At 38.4% G+C, this 16,790-nt stretch overlaps 1 protein-coding gene across 1 annotated transcript in view; it reads left to right on the forward strand.

The window, feature by feature from the left end:
• The window catches only part of LOC133533819 (uncharacterized), a 152,935-nt gene that overhangs the window by 131,367 nt on the left and 4,778 nt on the right, over positions 1-16,790 (forward strand). The window contains exons 3-6 of the mRNA XM_061872875.1: positions 11,154-11,355; positions 11,904-11,989; positions 15,249-15,378; positions 16,001-16,126. Coding sequence (XP_061728859.1) covers positions 11,154-11,355; positions 11,904-11,989; positions 15,249-15,378; positions 16,001-16,126 — 544 coding nt within the window. The remainder of the gene's footprint in view (positions 1-11,153; positions 11,356-11,903; positions 11,990-15,248; positions 15,379-16,000; positions 16,127-16,790) is intronic.

The raw sequence follows: 16,790 nt of genomic DNA on the forward strand, positions 1-16,790 counted from the left end.
GACAGGTCTATTAGTCATCTGACTATTATATGACACGACAGATTGTAATTGTAACTGACCAGGACACGAACAAAAGATGACTGCTTTCTTTACCATACCGTTCCGTAGGCATTCCGTTTTGCGTTCGTAAACTGCAAACTACTACTACTACTAGTTTGGCGCAATGGCCCAAAATGAGTCTTGGCCTCCAATACAAGAGCACGCCATTTTACCCGGTCCTGTGCGGATTCACGCCAGTTTTCACTAACGCCGAGCTCACGGAGATTTACCTCCACTATATCCGCCCACCGAGACTTGGGATGACCTACCAGGACGGCGTCCAGTCGGTCGAGCCAAATATGCCCTCTTTACAATACGATCTTCACCCATTATTTCGAGGTGGCCCAGCCAACGGAGACGACGTGCTTTGATGAAACTGCAAACAATGATTCAAAAATCAACATTCTTCCTCTCATTAACTGGTTGGGTGATTTGCACAAATATGGGTATTCCTTGTTTACTTAGGATGCGATTGTCTTGAAAAACGATGCTCATCAAACAAGTATTTAAACCGACAGGTCTTAGTACCTCGAGTAACTGTAGTTCCGAACGATATAGGTATTTTGACTTTTAGAGGATCTCGGGAAATTTTCACGACATTTCTGTGTCAAAACAAAGTCTATGTAACGGAATGTAAATAAAAATCTTAAGATACTTTTTCTCCTGTTAGCATCGAAAAAGCTCGTGATTTTTAGTAGAAATAAATAGCATAAAATTTCCCAAATTAGACAAAATAATAATGTAGTATACTACATTCTTTAAATTATAATACACGACAACGAATGTCACGTTAAATATAATATGAAAAATAAAATAAATAGAGGCACGCCAATACGCTGCATCGAAACTGAAATGAAATTGACATCATTTGTTACAAATCTGAATATGTTCCTACATTTTTTAAAATCTATATGGGGGGAATATCCGAACGCCATGCAAAAGGAACCCAAATTAAAACTCATCTTTCAGCTTCTATGGCCCCATATTGGCTGAACGGAAACGACTAACTTTTCAAATTCCCGTAAAACTAACTTTTAAGCTGCAAATTGCAAGAAAACTTTTCTATTTCCCTTTGCCTGTAAACGGAAAATTGAAAATGTGTTTTCTTTCTGTTATTAGATATTGAGGGAGAAAAAATCACCCGCGTCTGGCCGATAATACATTTATTAGATTTTCTCATCTTTCGTCTATCTATATCTATAGACAGATTTCTACCATATATCATAGCTGAATCTATATTGATTCGGGTAAAAGGAGTCTAAGGTACGTTATTCCTTCTGTTTCGAGACATTTTTAATATGAAAAGAGCTTCCAGAGATGACTTGAAATATTAGTTCTGAGAAATCTACATTGAAATGAACAGGTATGCAGAATGCATTAGAACAGCTCTAGGCTGTTTAGAGCGCAACTATGTAGAGAGCACTGTGTATTCTGATTTAAGGATTTAATAATTTTTTTAAATCTTGTTTTAATACGACCTTGACGATTGCTCACGCTGTGTGGGCGAAATGCGATTAGAGTCGCATCATTAGGTATCTCGCTCGCACTTATATCAATAACATATTTTTAAATCAAGGTCTGTGCACTGCACCAGAAAGACTTAAAATCTTGACAAACATTGAAAATTCATTAAGCGAACAACATTAGCACTGAGGAGTATCATCCGTTTGTTTCTGCCATAACTAAATAATTTAAAAATATACACGCTAAGATAACCTCTCATGATCGTCCACTGTTTTTAATTACCCCACTCGACGACACTTATGCAATTTCACGATGCAACCCGATTCCCAACCCAACCGAGCGCCACCTCCGACTCATTCCCATCGCTATTGATGAGACTAACCACTTTAAGGTTGAACCGACATGGTAGTGACGGTGCATGTCTATGCCATAGGAGCTCCGTAGTTGACGTAGCAATTGGCATTAAAACTTAGTGTGATCGAGCTTTATTAGTACATTACGATACAAGTGCGAAAAATAGGAAATTCGAAACGAGTGGCGATAAATTAAAACACGACCGAAGGGAGTGTTTTAAATCGACACGAGTTGCGAATTACCTATTCGCACATGTATCGTACAACGTTTTACAGTACATATGGCCCTTTAAATGTTCGACACAGTAACATAATATGCTACTTCTCGCACTAGTGCTATAAAGTAGCCCCATATGTACTGTAAAAGTAATTTTGAAAGGCCCATGTGTATGTTCATTTTTTAGAGCTCCGCACAAAACCATTCGCGGAGCTCTTATGAGATCACTTCGGTCTTACAAATCTTCAAATCGGTTAATTTATGAATAGGGTCTAACTCTTAGCAAGCTGTGTCAGGTCGTAATGACTTTAGGAACCACCTTTAGTCACTCTCTTATTTTTTAAATTACAGTTTAAAAATAATTTTGTCAGAAAAATAAACTGAAATTATGTAGAAAATGTAGGTAGTTATATAATTTTCTGAAAATTCCACTAACTGTAAGTCAGTAAATAGTAAATTAGTTGTTAAGTAATTACACGCAGTTGTTACGGGTCTCGGTTACTTTGTTTCAACTCGACTCGCCCCCATCGTAAGCAATGAGAATTATACAATATGGCTGACCTGCCCGGCTAACCGCAAAATATGAGCCCAGATGACGCAACGGTCTACAATTGATTCAGTAATCGTTACTTAATTCCTTCACCCATTTTGACAGCTTTTCTATACTTCCTAAAGCTACAGTAGCGGCAAATAATCTATCATATTTTTTCAGATACATTTGCATTTTATTAATAATTTCTCAAAAAGGCTATAGCGATTTCGATGAAATTTACATTATAAGGTTCTTTTTTAAATTAGTTTACCCGTGTTTTTTGCGGTAGCCCGGTGGGGGCTGTGTTATTTAGTTTTCAAACCAGAGGGTAAGGAAGGCGAAAAATCTTAAAGATTTTTTGTTGGTAAGATTAGCTTTTTAGTATTTTCAAATAAGAAATTCAATATTTATAACACACATTAATTGGTGTTTGTGCAGTCCCCAATCCACATTGGCAATATATGAGCACGTGGCCATATATATACAGTCACGTCTGAAAATATCGGTATGAAAAAAGTACCAAAAATATGTATACACTACCTTATTGCCCATATATAAGTTGATATGTATATATATATACATATCCCCCTCCTGATGTTTGTAAAATCATTGTTTACATGATATAAAGTCTAATTTCTCACGAATTTTCGAATGAATGCCTGCAAAAAATAGCAGTATGAATGATTTGTAAAATGTAAAATTCTGAACAATGGAGGCTTTTAGGATGCTTCTTAGTTCCGTTTTCAATGTTCGTCGTGACTTGCGAATCCTCGCTGAAATCATTTTACTAATACATTTTTTTTTTCGAACATTTAGCAGCCAAAATAAGGTAGTACGACTACTGACTGATTTAGTGCCATTGGAAAGTTTACATAATTGCGAAAATTACACATTGAAAAATTTCTAAAAAGTATTTTTTTTTTCTTATATGGGTTTCGAAATATTCCGTTTCTAAAATGAACGTTCCTTAATTTCCTATGAAACTTTCTGGAACTTTTCAAAAAAAAATTAAACTTTCCGCAACTTGCACATCTGTAAGTACGAGTACACCTTGCACACTTGCACAGTCATAACACCAAAATGTTAACTGACAGTTCGTAAACATTATCGTAGCGATAAGTAGGTACAGTAGAACCTTGATTATATAAAAAAAATCTTTATTTCAGATCAAAAAGCCGAACCTCGATTGTGCGAACCCTCAATTACCCGAACCCTGACTTAATTTAGCCGAACACGCCCCAAAAACCCGCATTTTGATTATCTGAACTAGTCTCGAACAGTTCGAATAATCGAGATTCTACTGTATACGGTCCACCATGATCAGTTAAACAGTGCTGCTTCTAGGGCCACATTTTTTTAGTAGACTTAACAAAATTGTGTGACTTTTAAACCCATATTTTGGCGTGAAGACTTGTTTCTATATAATCTATGTTAAGCATGAACGTTTCGTATGTTTAATACGAAACGTTCCAAGCGGAAGGAGAAATTGTACGAATCGTGTGACGGCTAAATAGCGTTAAATCTACTAACAAAAGCGAATATCATAAATCTTAGAGATTCCGTGTTTTTCGCATGACTAGTGAATATACAAAGACTGATAATGTCCAAAGCTTTTGCGTCAAAATTGTGGATGCCGCCATTAGCTTGAATTGTTTGCATTTTAGTTCTGTGCGTATACTGACATTAAATCGTAAAATTGCACTCGATTTACCTCTGTCTCAATTTGTCACATCACAACATCGATAAACATACCGCATGTGTGTATAGATTACTCTTTCATTGCAGTTTTGTGCATATACCAACCATAAGAAAAAACCATTTTAGTCTTAGGATTCAAACTGCAATGATATTCGTCATGTTTAAATTGCTGTACTGATTTTAATTTATACTATTTTATTTCTTTTTAAATTGTAATGTGATTGTAAGGTCGAAGTACTAGTGCTCGACGCTGCACTAGTCACCGACATGGGCACTTTATTTCATGGAAATATAGGTTAAATTTGAACAACGAAGATTTTTCTGTATTCGAACTTAATCCTTGTCACTTTGACATAAAGTGCCCATGTCGAGTACTAGTGCAGCGTCGAGCACTAGTACTTCTACCTTATTGGGATTTAGTTGTCTTTAATACACGAATTTACTATTATTATTTCTATGTTTCTCCATGATCTCGAGAAAACGAGGTCCCGTACCTTTGGGACGCATGCGAGGGGCCGAAGCCAACAGAGTTAGACAAATTACTGTAAAAGCAGAATCAAAAATTTGGCGTTGTATAGAGATTAACAGTCTTTATGCTTACATTAACTTGTTCCTGCCATGACGTAACTTTTGACGTGAACATTTCACCTCTCGTGCCTTCGTTTGACACTTCCTAGGAAGGATTTCCACTTTCGCCGCGCTTGTAATCTTTGACTAATTGCTTGTCACAAGGGAGAGCGTGCTGGTGCTGATATTTAATATTATGATCGTCTGACCTGCTAGCATGAGTTGCGTTCTCGCGCGCGACTCCATACATCTTGCGCGACCTCAAGTATGGACTCTGAGTTGTGAGTTGAGTTCACAAACATCTTTATTACAACGTTCCAAAAATATATTTACACGACCTTATAGTCAGTGTCGTAGACGCGTGAAAATATATTTTCATTAGAGTTGCTCAAAAACGATCTTATTTCATGCAAGTGTACTGAAGGACAAAATTGATCCCGCGGGAATTATAGATTGTGAAAATAGTACATTGTGCAACGAGGGGGGTAAGTGAAATTTTGGAAGCGAGGGTGGTAATTTCCGACAGCCGCAGGCTGGAGGGAATTCAGGACCCGAGGTTGCAATATTCTTACCCCCGGAGTTACACACAATGTTTTTCACACTTGCGAAGAAAAAACTAAATTTTAAGCGGAATAATTCTTAAATACGGTGACATATCAAACATTCGTCCGCCATATTGTAATTTTTTTACAGGTTTGGCATCGAAGGTAGTGTTCCATCGGCATTCAGCCACGATTGAAAATTACGTCGAGTCTGTCCAAACTGTGCAAACTAGAGATGTAAATAATAGAGTTGAGTAATCAATTGCAAAGCGATATCTAGGAATCCTACCTCCGACTAATCGATTTTCGATTTATTTATTATTTCCGATTAATCGACACGATTTTATACTATTTCAAATCGATTGGCGGCTTGTTCCTCCGATAAGTAGATTTTTTGTTTCGATTTATTGAATCGGTAGGTTTTGTATATTGCCTGTTAATAATAGTTTTATAAGACCTATTCCTAGTAAAAATATTTTATTTGAGCGATGTTGAGAAAAACAATCCATCTTCAAAGATTAAACCTAGCCATTCTTGCATGTCACTTTAATTAGCAACGTGCAATTGCATGCACCTGACCATTCCTCGGGCCTTGCCGTCGCGTGATGCCGTCTTCATAATCGCTTCATAATGACATTAATAACGCCGTAAATGCTTACTCAATGTGACCACTGTCTAGTTGCACAACTGTGCTACTTGATTATTTTTTATGTGAATGATTTTACAAATTGTTTTTAGGATTTAAGACATCAGTTAATCGCGTATAGTTATTTTCTTGCGTCTGTTTTGATAAACTGTAATGGATATACGTTGTAGCCCCATACCCTCATATTACACAATAGGAATACACAAGTTATCCGCTAGCTACGTGGTGGACAACCGTAGACAAAGATCTGGAACGGGCACAGCTGAACACAGAGACAACCCAGGACAGGTGGTCCTGGCGCCTAAGGACGAGGAGAGCCGACCCCAAATGAAGGGATAAGGCAAGGAAGAAGAAGAAGAGGAATACACAAGTCATAGTATGTACACAATTGTCCGTCAGACCCTGGAACAATCCCCCAGCCCACGGTTTAGAAGTATGAGTAAATTATGAGATCGGTCATAATTTACTTCTAAACGTTCTTTCGGTATTAGTTGGAATTCTGGTGATTTGGTCTCATAGATGGAACATTCGGATGACAACTGCAAGTGCATTTTAATATTGCGACATTGGCGTTGGTTATAAGTTATAACGTAACCGCAATAATCGGTTATAACCGATTATTTTGTCGAAATTTCATAACCGATTATTGGAAACTCGAATAATCGGTTACGGTTATTTTCGGTTATTTATTTATGACTTAAAGCTAAGAATTGATCTTCTAATGACTACAAAATGCTGCCTTTTTTGTCTGTGACGCCTGTGACTATAACGAAAATATGCCAAGTTTATACCCTTATTTATGAAATATTTTGATTGAATATTGTATCATTGGACGTGATATTTAGACTATTTAGACTTACTGTATTTTGTGTGTTTTATCTAAAAACGAAAACATTTTCACATTTCCTAATACTATATCTTTAGTTTCGTATTTTTTTAATTACTGTGTAAATTTTAATTTTTTGTCGAAAATAACCGTAGCCGATTATAACCGATTATCAGTTATTTTTCCGGCATAACCGTAACCGAAACCGGTTATGAAGTTTGGTCGGTCATTGCATTCCCTAGACATTACTACAGCTACAGTTGCCAACCGAACGTCACCCTCTAAAATTATAAGTAGGTCTCAAGATAAGTAGCGGTCTCACAGATCTCACAATGTTCACTTTAATTTAACTGCAACTAAATATCAAATTTAAGCGCACTGTAAACATTCCGTTTTACATATTTATCGGCTGAGTTAGCGAAGCGGAAAAAATACTGACTGTTTTATCACACTTGTCAATTTAACTGATTGCAATTAGCTATAGAATCTCGTTAATTATACTCGATATAAACTGCGCAATTTTCATGAAAAAAATGCAATTTTAAACCATTTACTGAAATAACTGCTAGAGTATCGTTTGTATTCTTGGCTTTGAATATACTTATCGAAATATTTTGTATTAAGTTTTGTCACAGCATTTGATGATTACTTAATATATTTTTTTCGCCAGCCTTAGAATTTCTATTTTCGTAAATTATCCTTAATTAACCCAATTAATTACCTAGTAAAAGATCACGCATTTTTACATTAGCACATAAAGTCGGACCACGCTAAGTTTTCATGCCAAGTGCGGAGCTGGTAGAGGATATGTACGCATTATTTCTGCAGAGTTTAAGAAAAGATAGCGTTGTCTGAGTCTAGCACGTAGCCAATTTCTTATGAGTAAGTAATCATCAACAACCGTGTGTTTATTTCGCCGGCCGACGACGTCGGTTACCCAGCCATATATATTTTTTATAATTTCATCCTTTACCCATATGCAAACGGATTAAACGCACGCGACCGTATTAGTGTCCTTGCATCATTTCAATTTAACTATATTCATTGTCAATTGTTAGTGAATTGGGCTCTTGATCGGAAAATCCAACGTGAGTAAACTTTTTGTTCCCGAGTGTAGGCATCAGTTCGTAGGGTCAGGGCCGATTCGTCAAACTAGAGACCTTGTCTCGGACAATGACTCTTTGTCAATGTCCGTCACTGCGTTGTCACTGTTGTCATACATCACAACGTATCCCGACAAAGATGCCATTCAAAAGTGTGCTTGTACTCTGGTTGTAATTCGTGATTTGAGCCTCCATCTTTGGGGACAAAAACTGCAAACGAGCATTGTACCTTGTAGCATACAAAAACTAAACTTTGCAAACTTTGTGTTTTTGTAACTTGTATGTTGTATTGTAGTTAGGGTTTGCACAATGGATCCGAAATGTATGGGAAGATCCGCGGATCCAGATCCAGAAACGGATAATTTTATACATTTCGGATCGGGATTGCAAACCCTATGCCTAGTTGATCTGAGATAGGCAATCCGGTAGAAATCGAGTTATAGAGACGCTCCGCCACTTAACAAAGTGTAATAAAGTCCTAATTATAGATCCCTAACGGACCTTTGATAGGTACCGAAATTCAGAATTACACCTAAGTGTTTGCAATTTTAGTGTTCTGTTTAATGACAAAGAACTACATGTAAAACCTTATTGTTATTTATAATATTAAATCCAAATATAATCTTGCTGCTGTTAAAAGCATAAAGCTACAATAAGAGCATAACAAGGCATTATGTACTAAGCATAACAATCGTCTTTTACTTTTAACCCTTTCAAAGATATTTCAGTAGCAGCGTTCGTATTCAAGCAGCGTCCGGGCGCCCGCTATTTTAGAGATGGGTAGGGTTTTACGATGGATCCGAAATGTATGGGAAGATCCGCGGATCCAGATCCGGATAATTTTATACATTTCGGATCGGGATTGCAAACCCTATGTCTAGTTGACCTGAAATAGGCAATCCGGTAGAAATCGAGTTATATAGACGCTCCGCCACTTAACAAAGTGTAATAAAGTCCTAATTATAGATCCCTAACGGACATTTGATAGGTACCGAAATTCAGAATTACACCTAAGTGTTTGCAATTTTAGTGTTCTCTTTAATGACAAAGAACTAAATGTAAAACCTTATTGTTATTTATAATATTTAATCCAAATATAATCTTGCTGCTGTTAAAAGCATAAAGCTACAATAAGAGCATAAAAAGGCATTATGTACTAAGCATAACAATCGTCTTTTACTTTTAACCCTTTCAAAGATATTTCAGTAGCAGCGTTCGTATTCAAGCAGCGTCCGGGCGCCCGCTATTTTAGAGATGGGTAGGGTTTTCACGATGGATCTGAAATGTATGGGAAGATCCGTGGATCCGGATCCAGATCCGGATACTGTCATACATTTTTAATCCGAAATGCATACGCCATTTTGTTTTCAAGAAAATGCAACATTGTTACACGAAATTGAAAATGCTCTGCCCTCATAGTTCCCATTCAAACTGTCCATTCCATTACACCATCGTTCACGACGCATTTCAAACCTATTGAATGCATCCAATACCATATTTGTACCGAGTGTTGTAACGAAATCAAAACCAGTCGAGATTCAATGGCTGCCTAGGTCCTTTGTACGTATGTGAATTATGACATCGTCTATAATTCCACAATTGCTTCAAATGTTCGCTTTGTCAGTGCATCTTGTACTTCTCGTATGGTACGAAAATCGATTACGTTCTTTTACTATTTTGTACTCTGTTTCTGCAATAAAATGGGATTATTCTTGGAAAATATATCTGTCTAGAATATTTTGCCTTCTAGGTGGTTTACCTCATACTTGGAATCGATCTAAGATTGTTACTCAAATGAAATTTATACTTGAGGCCGTAGAATTGTTTATATGGCCGTATATATTTCTGAACATGAATGATAGAGCAGGACCGAGCTTGCTCTGCGTGACATTTACAATAATAAATAAATAAATAAACTCATTGACTCGTGTGGAAATGTCATCTTTAATGTCAAATTTCTATGAAAATACGACGATTATAATGACAGTACCTCACTTTGTTCTGTTCAAGTCGCGTCAAAGTTAGCTTTGACAGACTCTATTGCAAAATTACAATGAATAGGCTTCCATTTTAATTTAACCTTTTAACTTACGTGTCATTTGCTCAAGTTCGTACCTTCAAGTTTCTGACGCTTCATTAGCGCACGCAGTGATTAAAATTTTACTTGTACACTACTATAAGACCGTTAATGAGCTTTTTATTATGTTCATCGTTCTAACAATACAGCAATAAGATCGGCCGACGCATGGGAATTGATAAATCGACAATATATAGAAGGTGAAACCACATTTTTTGCTCCCGTTTTCATTATTTACGTACCCATTCAATCTATGATTTATTTGACTTTCTCTGTATAAACAATGCGCTAAGATTTCAGATTTTGTGATAAAAAAACGTGTGTTTTACGGAAGAAAAGCCCGTTAATGTCTCGTTCTGTTCGCTGATGGCAATTATTGGTAAAATATGGACGCCTCTAAAAAGCCGCAAATTATGCGCTTGTGTTCTGACGAGACAGAAACAGATTCGTTCGCGCTGCTTAATGGGATTGCCAGTGTTTTACAACTTCATTTAAATATTTGTGTGGAAACTACAATAAAAAGGTTAGACTAGATTTAGCCTTCATTTGCTTATTAACCAACCGGTTATATTTTTGCATCTAAGTTATAAAGCACAAAGCTCCTGTAACCGATCCTGAATGACACCTAATCTGTTCAACACATTGACTTCTAGCTTTAGTAATAGGTATTAGGTACTAGGTACAAAAAATAGACTCTATTAGCATATATCTAGGATGTTCAAATGGTCTTACTTACTTCGCTGGCGCGATTTCCCAAAATGACTTGGCCTCCAACACAAGAACATGCTATGTGCTCGGTCTTATGCGGATTCACGCAAGATTTCGCCGAAGCCGAGTACGCCTTCATTCTATCCGCTGACCGATAGTTCAAAGTGGCCTGCTGTTCAAAGTGCGCTTCTTTCATCCGAAGGCGGCCATCTGCCTGACCAACTTCATTTTAGTTTAGTGAATGACACACCTTGGTGCGGCGTCGGAACTCGACATTCCTCACTCGGTCTTGAAGCTTGATGCCGATCACACACACAAACATCACCCGAACTAAAGTTGGAATAAAAATTATAAAACTAATGCTCCATTCCCTCTTTCCAGGTTCATGGGTGTATGCGTACATGAAGGTCAACTCCACGCCCTCACCGAGTACATGGAAGGCGGGTCCTTGGAGCAGGTCATCCTGGGGATGCCCCCCGAGCCGCTCCCGCAGGCGGCGCGGGTCTCGCTCGCCGCCGACATGGCTGCCGGGCTGGAGTACCTGCACTCTCTCGGCGTGTTCCACCGCGACCTCACCGCCAAGGTACTACCCGTCCCTGTCCCCCACGAGTGTCTCTCGCACGCATGCCCCCCCCGACCTCCGAAGGCCGATTGGAGGATTTGCTCCTGAACTTACCTACTATGTATACATCTCTATGCGCATTTTGGAGCGGACTCCAAAATGCGCATAGCTGATGCAGACAAGATGGAGATCACTTACATTAGCTTAAGTGGGACTGGACCGATCACGTCATCGGGATCGTCATAGGTGGGCTAGTGTAGCCACCAAGTTGTAGAAAGCTAGGTGTGGACAGGGTAAACCCAGACGGAGATGGTTGGAGGTCTTATAGGTACCTTTCTCAACAACTGGCTGTAAAAAGCACAATAACGGCAGTCCTGGAGATCAAGGGATCTTTGCAGCAATGGGGCACAATTACAAGTTAAGAAATATTTTCTTAGCCAATCTATTTTATAATTTATTGCAATAGTGATGTGGTGTGTGTGTGGTGTGGTGGTCTTATCCAATATTAACAATCTTCATCAGGAATTTCTTTATGGATTGAATAATAAAGAAGTGCTTATTGTTTGCAGAATGTATTAGTAAGAAAGCACGGAGAAGGAGACTTCACCGCAGTCGTGGCCGACTTTGGTCTCGCCGCTAAAATACCTCATCCAGTGTAAGTATTCTTATAATTATATACCTATAGAATGCGCAGTGTTGCCAGATGATCACAAATGTCACAATTTTCGTGACTTTTGGTCCTCGACTGCGACATGTGCGACAATGTCTTGTGATTTGGCCGCACTAGACTGGTTTTCTTTTTATTTTATAATGCAAAGACAAAAATGTGACTAAATCGACTACGGACCCCTAAGAATGACGAATTGCTATACATTTTACACCGTTTTTAAACCCACATAAAAATATAAGTAAATTTTGATCGACGTACATACCATTATTACTAAATTAATTAACGCCCCAGCAGTCACAAGTGAGAGTCACCCGCCATTTTTTATAATAATTTACGTCACCTCTTATTTCAATAAATTCAATAATTATATAAGCGTCCCTAACATCTTTAGCATAAGAATCACATTACAAAACCATATGCGAGCGAAATGTGCAACTCTAAATGTTATTAGTAGATTTTGCGTGCGGTATAAGATAACGTCAATTTGCCTGCGTGGTGATTAAATGCATTATCATATTATATGCATCGGAATAACCGTTTGTCACGCATGGCCAATTGGCCATGGTCCATGAAATATTCAAGAAAATGTACGAATAATCTAGAATATTTTTTAATGGCAATCGCCTGTACAACATCAACAAATGACGATTTTTTTTAAATGTACTTAAGGCGAAATATGCCAAGGTTTGTGGTATTTTCCATCCAATTTTCTATCAAGCTAATTTTGACAATCGTGTACCCATTTAGTAATCTCTCTAGATCGAAACTTTGTTTAGCTAACTAATATTATCTAAAAGGTATTGTACTAATACAAATCGAATTAAAAATATTTAAAACACCAACTGCGGTGGATAGCCCATGGAATCGGTACATTATACCTAACATCAAATGAGGTAGTTCTGTTTTTCACCTCGAAAGTTGGGATCATAGTAAAGTACATGAAAATCCATTTTATTTTTAGGACTTTTTCAGTTTTTGTAAAAAAAAACCACCGCGACCCGGAGTTACGGCAAAAGCCACTATGCACACTTTCAAGAAAATGAAATTTGCAATTATTTGACAATATATATTCTTAGTAGGCGAAATAGTTTCTAAAATACGGCTTCTCAAAGGTTTGCAAAATTTTGAACTAACTGTAAATGCAAAAAACGTGGTTGCGAAAAGCAGCACTCAAATGCTCAGCTGTTTGCAACTACTGCAATGTTCAATCCTGCGAGCATATACCAGACCGGAGATGTGTGCTGACATTGAAAAATCATTCATTGATGAATCATCAATGATGATCCACCATCCGATCACGATTTCGATCTGCCTGATCAGGTTGACGAAGAAATGCTACCCCACACGCTGGCCGCAAAAGAGTGCTGTGGATCCAAAGGACAAGCCTGGTCCATCAAAGATATACAAGAGATACGAGTTATAACAAGTTCCTTCGCTGTACTGTACATTATACACACAATTATCCGAAGGGCTTTCGAGGTGGAAAACTTGAGTGTGTCATTAGGTACTATATCATCACTAATAATATACACATAAAACAGACCTACCTCATTTGATGTAAGGCAACACCTCTTTTGGTACGATTTCCATATATTATGGAGCTTAACGAGCAATTTTGGTGCACGATCCGCCATTTTGTTTTTCTGATCATTTTAATCAACCCTGTCTCCACCACTGCCGCGCTTGTCTGAACTGTCGCCCGCGGTATTTCCGGACAGATACGATCTTCAAGAAAAGAGCGTCCTCCCATCTTAAATTCCGACAACGCACTTGCAACCTTTTTGGTACTGCAGGTGTCCATGGGCGACGGTAATTGCTTACCATCAGGCGATTTTTCTTTACGTTTTTTTCTTATATCATTTAATAAAATGCCACTCTTACAAAGAGTGCCGAATAATTATACAAACATACATATAGTCTGATTGAGATATGTTGGCAGCGATGTTGACAGCCCAGACGGGTGCAAGTGTTATTTTAAACGTCAATCTTCTATGAAATTATGACGTTTACTTAACACTTGCACAGGCTGGGCTATCAGAATCGCTGCCAACTTAGCTTGGTCTGACTCTACGCCCAAACACATAACCTCCTTCGGCAGACGGATAAAAAATACATTTTGTCAAACAGAAACAAACAGATGAACACTTATGAAAGTTATTTTTAAATCCAACCTTTACCAGTTATTTCTAGAAGCAAAACAAAAAGGAATGTTACTAAAAAACTTGGCAATACAATTAGGGTTAATTTACATATTACGTAATGTTTTGTGTACTCCTTCGTACGCCAAGAAAACGTGGGTAGATTTCCATCGTCCACACTATTAACTCACAATTCTTAAACCTTATTTTAATTATATAAGGTTCACCTTTGAGCAGTCAACAGTTTTGATGTTAGTTCATTCATAACTAGTTCAATGCCACGTGGTTTTATAGCTCACAGAAATAAACGCTGATAATACTATATTTACAAATTGTAACTCGCAGCCCAGATTTGAGTAAGATACTGCAGCTGTTTACGTGCTATTTTGACATAGTATCGACTATGTAATCAAATATTTTCCTTTATTTTACATAAAATATTCATGTATTTATGTACCTAGATATATAACGTATGTACGTACATGAATATGCTCGGATTCAAGAACATTCGTATTTTTTATTTTGCCCGACGCTTATAAGTTAATTTTGAAATATAAATTTAATAAATTTATGTCCCATAATGGTATACTCGTATCACTGAATTCGAAGTCAAATTAGTAATCGATAGTTGTCTATCCTTCCTTCCTCCTTGTGGATTGACTATGAATGTATGAATGAAAATCTGTATTTTTAGGCAAATATTGGCCCATAGATAAATACCTTATAAACTAGCATACATATTATTATAAAATATATCTAAAAACTAAAAATACACAATTATGGCTGCGATGCAGTTCGCAACCCCGCAGTGTCAGGTAACCGCCGGAACATGACACTCTTTGGCCAAAACTCCTCCTCGGTGAAGGTCGGTGTTCAGTCGGAATGCTCACCACAAACTCACACTACTTTACGATCTCCTCACTATGAAACAAATGTCTTCGGTTACTCGACTTTGGTGTAAGGAGAAGTCTAGTGAGTTCTCCAAACCTTGTTTGGCGTATCCATATCGCGCGTCAGAACTATTTGCTATGCAATGAATGTGAAATGAATCTTAATCCCAAGTGACATATCTGTGTATCGTACTAACTACAAGATGGTTCTTACAGCAATGGCTACCGGCTGCCAAGCGTGGGCTCTCCGTGGTGGATGTCGCCCGAGTGCCTGCGCGGCCGCTGGTACGACAACCGCTCCGACATCTTCTCCTACGGCATCATACTATGCCAGCTGATCGCCAGGGTAAGAACGACGCCAGAACTGTCAGGTTGCCGCAATGGCTGAGGAGTGGGCTCCGTGGTAGATGTCGCCCGAGTGCCTGCGCGGCCGCTGGTACGACAACCGCTCCGACATCTTCTCCTACGGCATCATACTATGCCAGCTGATCGCCAGGGTAAGAACGACGCCAGAACTGTCAGGTTGCCGCAATGGCTGAGGAATGGGCTCCGTGGTAGATGTCGCCCGAGTGCCTGCGCGGCCGCTGGTATGACAACCGCCCGATATCTTCTCCTACGGGATCATACTGTGACAGCTGATCGCCAGGGTAAGATCGACTCCAGGACCGTCCTCCACAATCGACGAACAGTTTCAAGATTATTCAGAGTGCTTTTAGGTCTACGTGCATATAAAGTATTAGCATGAGTAATTGAGTTCTTTGCTGTGTACATTTATATGTACTATAGTTAATTTAAAACTGTTCTCCTCGACATAAATTAATAAATATTAGAATCTTTATTAGACTTATAGTTCGTATCATCCACGATGACGCGCAGATTTGTCAATCTAACCTTTAATAGCATGACATTACGAGTCAAGGCATGCGTCTTCGTGAATAATGCAATCTATATGCTTCATAATCTTCCAGGTGGACGCCGATCCGGACGTGCTTCCGCGCACGGACAATTTCGGCCTCAACTACATGGCATTCGTGGAGCTCTGCGACGAACAGACCGTGCCGGACTTTCTCAGGCTAGCCTTCAACTGTTGCATCGTGAGTAGTGTCCAGTATATGATCAGCTAGTGTCCCTTATATCTCTTATACGTCTGAGCAACACATTCCAAGAACTGCGACGAAGTTCATGCCGACTGCCTTCGGCTCGCTTTCAATTGTTGCATCGTGAGTTACATATGTATACAATCACTTTCTGTTCCTGCTTTGTTTCTTACACCTCTGAGGATCACGTTCCAAGAGCTGTACGATGCTGACGAACAAACTGTGCCGGAGTTTGTATGACTCACCTCCAATGTTGCACTGTGAATTGTGTCCCTTGTGTTCCTTATACAATATGTGGCTTGTGGCTTTCCATTAGAGAAGTTCCTTTATACGCATAAGCGCCCGTCTCTGATGGAAAGCCACATATCTTTATGTCCTTTACATCTTCGAGGATCACTTTAAAAAACTGACTGACGAATGGCCTGTATCTGACCTTTTCTGCGTTTAGTGTGTCTCGCCTTCGAATATTGCATTGTAAATTGTGTACCATAGGTATTTTACGAACACCTGTGTTAAATATTGTGCCGGAATTCTAGGTTCCCATTAATTTTTTTAGTTATTTTTCTTTTTTTGTGTAGGTGCCTAATAATAATAGTAGTATTTATTTTTATTGAATTATTAATGCCGATATTGAAGCATCATGGGGATTTGGGAGTATGTC

This window comes from Cydia pomonella, unplaced genomic scaffold (genome assembly GCF_033807575.1).
Source record: "Cydia pomonella isolate Wapato2018A unplaced genomic scaffold, ilCydPomo1 PGA_scaffold_206, whole genome shotgun sequence".
In the NCBI taxonomy this organism is placed as follows: domain Eukaryota; kingdom Metazoa; phylum Arthropoda; class Insecta; order Lepidoptera; family Tortricidae; genus Cydia; species Cydia pomonella.